Below are 13,498 nucleotides of genomic sequence, written 5' to 3'. Positions count from 1 at the left end.
AATGACATAAAAATCCAAATGTGAATAATCCATATTTGAATTGAAATTGAGATATTGATACAAGTTCTTCCCTTATGAATCGGACAGATCGATTCATGCCAAAAAAGGTTCTGATGCTTCCCAAAGTCTGCCTTTTTCGGCAAATATTCCTGCTCCATAAGTAGAAATGAAGATCTCAACAAGAAGGGGAAATTGCATCCATGCAAAGGAGACGATTGGAGCACTAGAAAGTAAAGTGATTGGAATCACGATCCATGACTTTTCACCCAACATAATACAAAGGGTAGAAACAAACGCAATCATCATGGTGGCTATGGAGAAAAAGAGGGTGAAAAGACCTATAATCATTTTCTTTGGCAATGATTCAAGGAAATCAGCTTCGGCATAACGTGAGGTGAGGACTCCCAAAAATGTCATTACAGAAGTCGTGGAAGAAAAGAGTGATAGGGCATCAGAAACTATAAAGACCTTAAACTTTTTATCTAAGAAGAAGGGCATGCCTGTATTTCCGTTGTTTCCACCTGGAACTGTGAATGCTGCAGTAAACATGATGGTAATGATAAGAGCACCTACAACCGTACAAGAAGTTGCTATCTCTTTCATCGATCTTTCTCCTTCTTTCGCCAACTCTTTGTGGTTCTTAGTAAATAAATCACGTGCTGTCATGCCATCTGTATCATTTACAGCCTCAAGAACCTTGGGAGGTACAATTTTTTCAATCTCCTGTATTTCGTTGAAGCAATTACTGATTTTCTAATCCTCGAATATATGCTTTTCGACCAAAAAAAGAGAAAAGAATATTTTCTAATCCTCGAAATGTGTAGAGAAATTCTGACCTTGAACCATTGTAATTCTCTCTGCATTTGCAACGCGGCACCTTGGATATGATTAAGCTATTCAATTGGGGATAAACTCGCTGCTGCATGTAGCAACGTATTGTTGAATGTAAGACAATCTTTTGTCTTAACCACGAATTGTGGTCTTCTAATCTAATGAGGACTCGAGAGGTTGGCATGATTAGGAGATAGACTCAGACTTATCAGATTACTCTTGTACAGAAGCTATTCTAATTGAAATACAAGAGTAATAGAATTCCTAATCCTATATGGATTGAACAAACCACTCCTAATGCAAACAGATTACTCGACAGCTCCTTGATGGGCAAGGCTTTCGAGTAATGCATCTATATAAAGAGGTCCCTTCTCTAGCAACAAGATACGCTCAATTCAGCTCTCACCCCATCTAGAGAAATAGCCTACGGTGTTGCATAGAGAAGAAGATCCTCTCAGAAGCTAAGCCGATCCCTTCAGAAATCAAGATGTCTGAACAAGGTTAGTGTTAAGTTATAAAGACCTAGTATAGTTTTACATGTGGTATCAGAGCTCTAGGCTTTGTTTCTTAATCTAATCCATGTTTCAACAAATCTGTATATAAATTTTCTGTTATTTGATAAAGCTGCAACATGAAATTTTCTTGCATATTTTATCTGTTTAAGTATGATCCAGGGCATATAGTATCACTGCTCGATCATACAAAGTTTTTTGATCAAGTTTTGGGATCTACTGTGCAAATTGGGCAAGCCACAGCTGCTCAGTTTGTATGAGAGATCTTAAGACGACAGTTTGATCAAAAATTGCATCAATATAAGTAGCCTTCTATACCTCCTCCATCCACAGATGGGAATTTATAGATTGATAACGATATTGGTGGAACAATCTGAGCAGCAGACTACACAAACTAGCAGGATTTTTCTACATCCACAGATGTGAATTCTCTTGCGCAGGAAGTTTGTGCAGTTTGCTGTTTGGGATTTTGGAATATGGCTTTTTAAACCCACAGGTATAAACTGACATATTTAAGTAAAGTTTTGGGGACAGTTTTTATATGATTTGTAAAATCCTTACAGTGAACCACAACACCATCGAAACTCTGACCGGATCAAACTACTTGAGATGGAAGCAGGATCTGGAAATATCTCTTGGCTTCCTGGACTACGATTTTGTTCTCACAGAAAACCCTCCTCAAGAACCTGCTGCAGATGCTTCAGCAGAAACCAAGGCAAAATTTGCTAGGTGGAATAAAGCAAATAAAATGGCTATATTGATTGTGCAAAGGGCTATGGCATCATCAGTCAAGGGTAGCATTCCTAAGTCAGAAAATGCTAAGCAGTACTATGAGGCAATTGCACAGAGGTTTAAGGAATCTGAGAAAGCACTCAAAAGCACTTTGCTAAACAAGTTGATCGACATGAAGTATGATGGCCAAGGCTGTGTGAGGGCACATATTCTGAACATGATCGATGTAGGAACCAAATTGCAGGAACTAAAAATGACAGTTGATGAGGACATGATGGTACACTTCGCTTTGAACTCATTGCCAAAGGATTTCAAGTCTCTTAGAGAAACCTACATTGCTCAGAGGGAATGCTGGACATTGAATGATCTGATCACTATATGTGTTCAACAAGAACACAATATCATAAGGGAAAGAGGAGCAAAAATGGTGAACATGGTTCAGACCAAGGAGAGAAAGGAAAATAGGCACAATGCAATAGCTGGAAAAGAAAAGGGCAGCAGCACTGAAAAATATCTGAAACCATCGACTGGAATGAAATGTTTTTTCTGCAAGAAAGCAGGACACATGAAGAAAGAATGCAGAAAGTACAAAAGGTGGCTGGATAAACAGAAAAACAAAGGTAAAAATGAACAAATTCTAGTTTGTTTCGAATCTAATTTGGTTGATTACTCACATGATTCATGGTGGCTAGACAGTGGTGCTTCTATTCATGTAGCTAACTCTTTGCAGGGATTCATAAGGAAGAGGTTGCCAAGCAAGGATGAAGTAAAGGTGTTCGTTGGCAATGGAGAAAAAGTTCAAGTAGAATTCATAGGAACTGTTAGAATTGAATTAGATTTTGGTTTTGTTTTGGAGTTAGATGAAGTAGTTTATATTCCTTCTATGAAGAAGAGTTTAATTTCAGTTACTAGGCTTGTAAAATCAAAATTCAATTTGAATTTTGATGGCACTGGTTGTTCTATTTTCAAGAATAAAGAGTTATTTGGCAAAGCAAGGCTCATTGATGGAATGTTTCAATTAAATTGCAAAAGAACTGAAATGGAAGTTAACACTGTGCAAACCAAAATGTGCAATGACATCTCCTATGAATTATGGCATAAAAGACTTGGTCACATCTCGAAAGAAAGGATTAATCAACTATGCAAAGAATCAATCTTGCCACCAATGAATCATGATAATCAAAATGAAATATGCATAGAGTGTGTCAAAGGGAAATTGACGAATTTAAGGAAAAAGGGAGCAATAGGAAGCAAAGGTATCTTAGAACTCATTCATACCGACATCTGTGGTCCCTTCCCCAACCCAACTCATGAAGGATTTATCTACTTCATAACCTTTACAGACGATTTTTCAAGGTTTGGACATGTCTATCTCATAAAAGAAAAATCAAGTGCCTTAGACATGTTCAAAATTTACAAGGCTGAAGTAGAAAATCAACTGAACCTCAAAATTAAAGTAGTTCGATCGGACAGGGGTGGAGAATACTATGGAAGGTTTGATGAGACTGGAAGAAATCCTGGAGCTTTTGCAAAATTTTTGCAGCAAGAAGGAATTATAGCTCAATACACAAATCCAGGTACCCCTCAACAAAATGGAATCTCAGAAAGAAGGAATAGAACATTGAAAGACATGATAAGAAGCATGTTGAGCTGTACAAACCTACCAATATTCCTCTGGGGAGAAGCATTGAAAACTGCAAATTACATTCTAAATAGAGTTCCAACCAAGAGCATAAATCAGATCCCTTATGAGATTTGGAATGGAAGAAAACCTAGCCTAAAACATTTAAGAACTTGGGGTTGTAGAGCAGAAGCCAAGCCTTATAATCCTGCAGAAAAGAAACTAGATCCTAAAACCATAAGCTGTTATTTTATAGGCTACCCTGAGAGAACCAAAGGTTACAGGTTCTACTGCCCTCATCACACCATGAGATTCATAGAGACATCAAGAGCAATATTCATCGAAACTGATGGAGAGAAAGCTACAGAAGAAAATTTCAGTTTTGATGAGATCACTGCAGATGGTTTGATAGCACAGAATTCTGCAGAAGCTGTTAGATTGCCTCAAACAAATCTAGACAACTTACAACCGGATCATATTGAGGACACAGTCACAGATCAAACTGAAAATGCAGAACCAATGCAGATAGAAAATAATTTGACACAGCCAGCAGAAAATCAGAACATAACTCAAATAAATGAAGATGCAGAAATGCAGCAGAACACAGAATTAAGAAGATCACATAGAGTAAGAAGGCCAGCATTGACAGATGATTATTTTGTGTACCTGCAAGGAGCTGAACATGACATAAATAGAACAAAAGATCCCATGACATTCAAACAAGCCATGATGAGTGAAAAGAGTGAAAACTGGTGGGCAGCCATGAAATCAGAGTTGAATTCAATGGAAAAGAATGAAGTTTGGAAGCTTGTAACCTTACCTCAAGGTTGCAAACCAATAGGTTGTAAATGGGTATTTAAGACAAAGAGAAACTCAAAAGGGCAGGTGGATAGATACAAGGCAAGATTGGTTGCCAAAGGCTTCACACAAAAGGAAGGAATCGACTATAATGAGACCTTTTCACCAGTCTCAACCAAAGATTCATTGAGAATAATCATGGCTCTTGTGGCACAATTTGATTTACATTTGCATCAGATGGATGTTAAGACTGCATTCTTAAATGGAGACCTTGAAGAAGAGATTTATATGATGCAACCTGAAGGCTTCATTCAAGAAAAGGAGAAGAATTTGGTTTGCAAATTGTGCAAATCAATTTATGGATTAAAGCAAGCATCAAGGCAATGGTATTTGAAATTTAACAAGGTAGTAAAAGCATATGGATTCACAGAAAACGCATTGGATGAGTGTATATACATGAAGATCAGTGGGAGACAATTTATTATTTTGGTTCTATATGTAGATGACATTTTATTGGCTTGCACAAACCTCACTATGCTGCATGATTGTAAAAGTTTTCTGTTCAAACACTTTGAAATGACTGATATGGCAGAAGCAAGCTATGTTTTGGGCATAGATATAAGCAGAAATCGAGAGAAAGGTTTACTTGGACTATCACAGAAATCTTACATAGAGAAAGTGCTCAAAAGGTTCAATATGCAGGATTGTGCAGGCAGTGATGTTCCCATCGCAAGAGGTGATAAATTAAGCACTGAGCAGGCACCTAAAACTGAACAAGAAAAGCTGGAAATGGCTGACAAACCTTATGCTTCACTAGTAGGGAGCCTAATGTATGCGCAGGTCTGTACAAGACCTGATCTGGCTTTTGCAGTCAGCATGTTAGGAAGGTTTCAGTCTAATCCTGGACAAGCGCATTGGGTTGCAGGGAAGAAAGTTATGAGATACCTACAAAGAACAAAGGATTACAAGTTGGTATTTAGGAGAAGTGAGAACTTGGAATTACAAGGATTCACTGATGCAGACTTTGCGGGATGTCAAGACACACTAAAATCAACATCTGGTTTTGTGTTTATGTTTGGAGGAGCTGCAGTTTCATGGAGGAGCATAAAATAGCCTCTCACAGCTGGTTCCACAATGCTTGCTGAATTCCTAGCATGTTATGAAGCCACTTCACAAGCTATGTGGTTGAGGAATTTCATCATTAGTTTAAGTGTGGTAGAATCAATTCACAGACCTATTCAGCTATGGAATGATAATAGTGCAGCAGTGACTTTTGCTAAGGGAAACAAAAGAACAAGAGGTTCAAGGCTGCTGGATGTAAAGTTTATAATTGTAAAAGAAAAGATCAGTCAAGGATACACCACCATAGATCACATAGGAACAGATCAGATGATTGCAGATCCACTTACTAAAGGAATACCAAATGCTGTTTTCCATAGACATGTTTCAAGCATGGGACTGACAGCTGATATGGATGCCTAAATCAGTGGGAGCTCATTTTTCTTCAAGTTTAAACAGTTGTTTATTTTCTGTAGTTTTCGATGGATGTTGGTACAGTTTGGTTCAAATCAAGTTAATTTCATCTTAAAATTTTCTTTTATTATTTGTTATTATGTTTGAAATACATGAATGACATTGAGCAGCATTGCTAGCTTAAAGAAGCTGCGCACAGAAATGTGTTCATGACAGTGATTATAATTAGACCTTGGCAGTCAAATCAGGGACATTGAACAAACATGGTAAAATCTAAGCTTTTACAGTATATCATGTTGTTCTGCTGTTCAATCTTGATCGAAGCTTATGTGGCTTTAAAGGGTGATGAGTGTGGTTATAAAGACCTTGAAGTACAAGATATTCACAGAAGTCTTGATAGCCCCTCTTCATGCTTTATAGTTGACAATTGCTTAGTAGGAATTGTTTTGAGTCATATCTCACAAGGCCTTAAAGTAATCTATGCAAACACTCTTATGATTAATCGACCAAGTGGGAGAATGTAAGACAATCTTTTGTCTTAACCACGAATTGTGGTCTTCTAATCTAATGAGGACTCGAGAGGTTGGCATGATTAGGAGATAGACTCAGACTTATCAGATTACTCTTGTACAGAAGCTATTCTAATTGAAATACAAGAGTAATAGAATTCCTAATCCTATATGGATTGAACAAACCACTCCTAATGCAAACAGATTACTCGACAGCTCCTTGATGGGCAAGGCTTTCGAGTAATGCATCTATATAAAGAGGTCCCTTCTCTAGCAACAAGATACGCTCAATTCAGCTCTCACCCCACCTAGAGAAATAGCCTACGGTGTTGCATAGAGAAGAAGATCCTCTCAGAAGCTAAGCCGATCCCTTCAGAAATCAAGATGTCTGAACAAGGTTAGTGTTAAGTTATAAAGACCTAGTATAGTTTTACATTGAACTGATCTATTCCCATTGGCCATTACCATATTAGGCGCCATTCCGGTCAATTTATAGAAAAAGAAATAGACTTCTTCTTGACGACATTCAATGGCAAACTGAAGCATGTTCTTCCCATTTTCACCAGTGAGCCCAGTCATTACAGGATTTGCTCGAAATATCTCACAAACAAACTCAACATGCCCTTGTTTAATAGCTTCGAAGATTGCTGCTTGCACGACACTCCCTTGCATTTGTTTAAGACTCATACCCTTTACAACTTCGCACATGGAATGTAGAATTTCAGATGTTCTTTCGTGGGTCCATTTCATCTTATGTATGTGATTAATTCCTAGGATGGCATAAATAAAACAATATTAATTACTAAGTCTCAAAAGAATACGACCAAAATAAGATTTAAGAGAATAGAATTATACGTACTGAAAATTGAAGGAAAAGATTAACAAAGTGTGGATATTTAACATACATACCAAAAAGGTTACGGGGATTTGGAACAAGTCCTCGCAATATACCCATACCTATTGCAAATCAAAATATATTTGCATTAGAGAATATTCTAATCACAAATTTTGTGCTCATATTATTAAATTTTACACATATGTGAGGAGCAGTTAGTGGGCCACGTCAAAACATGTTATCCCACACCCTTATAATTCCCTCTCTCTTCTTCTTATAAAAAGTACTATTCATACCACATTTATATATTATTTTGTGTACCACATCTATTAGTGGGCCCCATTGCATTGGTGGTCTCCACCTCTGTTAGAGAGGTAGTACATGAGGTTGTATGCAAATATAGCTAGCATGCCTAACATTGCTATGTTCTTATTGATGTGTCTGATAGGTTATGATGATAAATAGGTATTCATCAACTTAATTTTTTGTTGACAATATGCTATTTTAAACTACTCTAATGTTTGGGGAGGGACACAAACTTAGATATAAGGAGGCAGGTACATTGCCTAATCAACTGAACTAATCCACATATATTAAGTGCTTAGTAGGTTTATTTTAATAAATAAACCATGTGATACTTTGATCACAATGTTAAGTTTTAACCTCAATGTTGGTCTTCAAAACAATCAAAACTGGCCTTATTCAACCTAGAAATTAAAATAAAAAAGACCAGTAAAAGTTTTGTACCAAACCAAACCGACTACAAGTTCAGTATACCTCCAAAAATAGCTCTGTGTCCAAAAGTATCGGTTAACAAAAGATTTTAACCTACTGAAAGTTTGGTACGGTGATCGGTTGAACTCTCTGCCGATCTGTGTAAAGTCCTACTCTATGGAGCCATTTTAAGGAGAAATTTTTGTTACACACACAATCATGTAATTCTGTCACGCAATCACATTCATTTCAATATTTACTAGCAAAAACCATAATGCTACTTTTCGGATATATCATACCTGAGCAAACTATGAGATCCCTTTCACTAATTGGGTCATCTTCGACGTTTTCAACATTTATGCGAATATCATAAACTGCTGAACCAGGTCGTACATGTATACCTATCAAGTTATCAACACAAGAACAAATGACTAATCATACGTTAAATGTTTCCTTTTGATGTATGAGCTTTCCCCTATATAGTGATTTTTGTGTCGTGAACATGGAAGTTCATGTGCATATACAACAATAATGAATGAGTGACGGTATAAGAACACATTATTTTTACCATACCTCTTTAATACACAATAATAATAAATAGGGAGATTCACTATTATACCCAACTAGCCTTTGCGCAAGCGCTTCCGTACCTATGAGAGGCTCTTTTAAAAAATTTAAAAATTTATTTTAGAATTAAAAAAGATAATGGGTAGTTGTGTTCCATAAAAATAGGATCCATTATCCTATTTTTCTTTTAATTTTAATTTTTTTTAATATGAAAAGTGTGAATTTACCATATTATCCTCATTTAATTAATAATTTCAATTCTTAATGTTTGCATTAACCAATGACATTTTCTGGTATTTTGAATGTTTCATCATTCTCTACTTTTTGCTTTATATATAGAGATATAGGAGCCCAAATTATTTTAAAAAAAAAATATATGAAATGGACTTTAGAAACACACGCAAAACTCATTTATAATATAACAAAAAAGCTTTTAATTTCTTTTAAATTACAAAACTGCCATTGATTTCTTAAAACAAACCCCACCCCAAAACCTCATTAAAAAAGCCCAAAACACTTAATAGGGCATCAAAGTAATTTAATAATCAAAATTAAATTCAATAAGGTAAGTTGTCAATTTTTGGGTTTTTTAATAGTTTGGTTATAGAAATTAAATGGTGTAGAGTTTATCTATATTATTAGTGCTAAGAATGGGTATATGACTAAATATCTCTAATAGGTATGTGATGTTAGGAGAACATATTATTTTACAATATTATGTACTATCTCTTTAATAGAAATAGGATGTACCGATATGAAGTCTCAAAAAAAAAAATTATGGGACATAATGTCACGACCCGACTCCCCTAGCACGATATTGTTCGCTTTGGGCCCCCCTCTCTGCCCTCACGGTTTTGTTTCTGGGAGCTCACATTCCACTTCTCAGTGGATCACCCATCCTGGGATTGCTCTGGCCCCCAACTCGCTTAACTTCGGAGTTCCCACGACTCCGAAGCTAGTGAACTCCCAAAAGGCCTCGTGCTAGGAAGATAAATGCCCACACATTTAAAGCACTTCACCTTTCCCTCCCCAAGCGGTGTGGGATTGCTCACCATTCTTGTTTCCCCAAGACACGGGTCTTACACATAACTTTAAATAAAGAGCAGAAAGAATATAGTACTAACGGTCATAAATCCATTGTTGCCAGAATTTGAGATGCATTCCACTTAAAAATCCAGAACGTGTACTAGCGCACATTTGTAAAGGGGTCAACCCAGAGTAGTCTTCAGCAAGGGCTAAGTTTGGGCAACGCCGAAGTAAATCCAATGCAATATCTACAGTAGGGTAGAGGAAGAGGAGTGACAAGAAAAATGAATAAATCTAAATCTTATTTTATGGCAAAAGGTTAAATTGGAAACACGTACCGAATTTTTTGGCCCTAAAACTTTCCGAAACAATCTCAGCGCCATCGCAGCCGTTGTCTTGCAACAGAGCTTCGGGTGGAGTAACAGAATAGAGGTAGCGAGCCAATTCCCAATGGCCGATACAATAAGCCGTCATAAGTGGAATAAAGTTCTGCGGAGGATATGGAAGGGTAAGCAGTTTCTTGTTTTTTTCAGTGATGCACTTAGCCAATTGTGTGATTCCTTTAGTCGCAGCGTGGGCCATAGCTGTTAGACCATTAGCATCCTGTATTTCCAAGTCTTCCTCCGTCATCAACTCCACTAACGCTTTCGCCATATTTACATATCCACCCGAAACTGCCAGGTGAAGAGCTGTTGCACCTGATATTGAACCTCTTTCTCTGATTGCTTCGGGATTTCGACTAAGATACTCCTTCGCTAAATCCCAATCACCCTCTACCACATTATCAATGAAGGGTTGATGGAGGGCGAACTCATTGAAGTCGCTGGTGTTACTCTCATTTCCTGCCAAGTTTTTATTGTTTTACTATAAATTACTATTTGTTAAGAATGTCAGCGTCCAACTCACTCAAACAAAATTCTTCAAAATTCTTGTCAGTCAGTGGATAAGTTAAAGATTAGATAAGAGATTACATACCATCATTCGAAGTCGGATTGATATTCAAGTCTACCTGTGGCACCAACAGCACCAACTCCTCTGCATCGCACGCATGATAAGAAAATATATCAATTAATTAAGTCAAAATGAGTAATTCTATAGACACAATTGGCATCTGGGTCCCAACTCAAAAGCTTAAGGTGGTATTGGATTTAGGGCTAGTTTGGCATTGCTGTGCTTTTAAAAAAAACTGCTTCTGCTGTGCTGCGAAAATAATCAGCTGTGAAAAAAAGCAGCTAGGCGTTTGGTAAATTGGTTTTGAAAAACTGCTGTGAGTAGTCAAAGTGTTTGGTAAATTTTTATCAGAAGCGCTTTTAGTGTGTATAATGACCGAAAAAGGCATGATGATAAATCTGTTTGTTTTTTCCTTTATTCTTTTTCTATTTTTTTTTAAAGAAACCCAACTTCACTACATAATTTTTTTTCTTTTTTTAATTTACACTTTTTTATCAAAAAATTTAATCTAAAAAATATTGTTATATATATATATATATATATACTGTTATATGAATAAAATATAAAAATATATATACAAAATTAAAATTAAAAACAAACAAACCCATCACCGTACCCACCCCATCTCTCTCTCTCTCTCTCTCTCTCTCCTCTTCTCTTCTCCATCGCCTCAAAACACCGATTAAAAAACAACCCAGATCAAGAATTTTAGAACCCAAAACTCAATCCAAACCCATATCAAGAGAGGTTTGAGTTCATGGTCCTTTGCTCTATGTATGTGAGTGGGATTGTAAGATTGGATTTTATTTTGGTGAGAGTCTGCCGCTTGCGAATTTCCTCATCTGGGTCTGTTTTTATACGCAAAGCAGTGAGATTTTATACTTGTGAAGATATCACAGATGTGATATGATGCAAAGGGCAAGTAATTTTCTGGGCACAATCTTCAACAGAAGCCCACAACTTGGTTGTTTGGTGTTGGGTGTTTACTTGTCCACGCGTTGACTTCGCTTGAGTATGAATTCTTCCTTGATAGAGACTGGAATTTTGAGATAGGGGAGGAAGAAGAAGAAAAGTGAGAAGAGCAGAGAGTGAAGGTCTCAGAGAGAGTGAAGGTCGCGAGATCTATTTTGTGAGAGGGACAAACGTTGTCCTTTCGTAAAATGTTTTGGGGCATTATAGGAATAATGAAACTTTCATTAATAAAAAAACCGGCTCTTTTTTCAAGCAGCTTTTGAAAGCTGGGTATTGGCGACTTTGAGTTTTTGCTTTTTATGATGGGTGTTTTTAAAATAAGCGTGTATTTTTGGGTTTACCAAACACCCAACTCATGCCAAATTTTTATTAAAGCCACTTTTTTTAAAATTTAAGCGGGGCCAAATGCTACCTTAGTACATTTCTTTTTCTATATTGGTTCGAGTCCATTGAGTTTTTTATTAAGGTCCAAATGCTTTTATTTCCATTTTGCCCCCTCTAGGTATAAATTGATGAAGGAAATATAACGATAATTTTATACTTGGGTTTTGACCGAAATGGTCCTTGAACTTATGCATGAGTTCTATTTTAGTCATTCGATTAAATTTTTCACTCTATTGGTCCTTCAACTTTTCTTTAGTGTCAAATTGGTCCCACCAATCAAGTTTTATCAAATTACCATCAAATTGAGCGGTAAAACTATCAATTTGGGCACTAATCTCCTCAATCAACCAACCCAACTTTGTAACAAACATTTCCCTCCATAAGCCATTACTCTCTCCCCCAAATTGAAACTCTATCCTAGAAGAGAAACGTCTTATGGAGGGAAATATTCGTTACAAAGATGGAATGGTCGTTTTAGAGGAGATTAGAGCACAAATGGACAAATTTACCCCTAATTTGACAACAAATTTGATGGAGGGACCAATTTAACACAAAAGAGAGAGTTGGAGGACCAATGGATTGAAAATTTAGTTAGATGATCAAAATGGAAATCGAGCATAAATTTAGGGACCATTTCAATTATTAAAAAAAAAAACATTTTATACATTTGCGAGATATTTATGCCACATATGTCCTACACTCAATGAAAAAATTTGTTAGCAATCATACACATACAAGTAAACACTTAAAAATTCAATTACAAATGCGTAAAGCACCCACAATATGAAAATTCTACCTATTGTGAAGGAAGAAAATGCACTATAGTTTTACTCAGCCTTGTGCACAGTCAAATAATGTTTACTACTGCAGCTGTACCATCATAAAAATAAAAAATGAAAATACAGTAACCTAGATCGAACCATACATATATACAGATGCCGTGCTTCGTGATGTGCCCACCATTCTGTCAGAGTCATTTAGGTGTAAAACATGCATGCTTGTTTTGACTACGTACCTTGAGCTGGCTCTAGCTTTTCGGCCAAAGTATCCCAGGCAGCTTTGGCGGTCTTAGTGCCAAAGATTAAAGAGTAATTAGCAGACCCGCAATTATTCTGGATTAGAATTAAAGCCTTGGCATCTTTCTTCCTCCAAGCCTTAAACTCAGCTTCACCATCTTCTGGTTTAGGAGGTTCAGTGGTGGCTTCCACAACGTCCCAAAGATCTTCAGCTAACAAGTAGAGTTTAACCCGGAAACTCCAATCTTCATAGTTATTCTGGTTAAGAACTGGGGGATTAGGAATTGCACTAGTGACAGTTGTAGCTGCCATGTTCAATCTGCCAATTGACCCATGGTGGTATTATGTGAATCGAGAGCGTATATGTTAAAACAAACAAGAAAAAGAAAATTAAACACACACTCACAGATTGAGTTGGGGCAGTCTTCCAAAATAAAAAGGCTGCAGCTAGAAACTAGCTTGTAAATTCCCACTATGGGCACATAGATATAGGCAAACTCACTTCTGATTTATAGATAACAAATCAGCGAAGACCAAAAATAAGCTAACAAATCACC

At 36.7% G+C, this 13,498-nt stretch overlaps 1 protein-coding gene and 1 pseudogene across 1 annotated transcript; one reads left to right on the top strand and one right to left on the bottom strand.

Annotated features, from left to right (window-relative positions):
- Positions 1-93: 93 nt before the first annotated feature.
- Positions 94-13,283, bottom strand: LOC110746698 (uncharacterized; annotated as a pseudogene).
- On the top strand, positions 2,145-2,840 carry LOC148296055 (uncharacterized). Its single transcript, XM_088250012.1, has 2 exons — positions 2,145-2,695; positions 2,806-2,840. The coding sequence occupies exons 1-2, from the start codon at positions 2,248-2,250 to the stop codon at positions 2,838-2,840; spliced, it is 483 nt and encodes a 160-aa protein (XP_088106138.1). The 5' UTR covers positions 2,145-2,247.
- Positions 13,284-13,498: the final 215 nt, after the last annotated feature.

The sequence above is a fragment of the Prunus avium genome, chromosome 3, assembly GCF_965620075.1.
Source record: "Prunus avium chromosome 3, drPruAviu1.hap1.1, whole genome shotgun sequence".
Classification (NCBI taxonomy): Eukaryota; Viridiplantae; Streptophyta; class Magnoliopsida; order Rosales; family Rosaceae; genus Prunus; species Prunus avium.
This window is presented reverse-complemented; position numbering and strand designations above follow the sequence as displayed.

Bases quoted from the DNA above. Each gene is read 5' to 3' on its own strand.
- LOC148296055 (XM_088250012.1), top strand. From the start codon at position 2,248: ATGAAGTATGATGGCCAAGGCTGTGTGAGGGCACATATTCTGAACATG. The intron at 2,696-2,805 runs GTAAAAATGAAC...AACTCTTTGCAG, and splicing joins GGATAAACAGAAAAACAAAG to GGATTCATAAGGAAGAGGTT.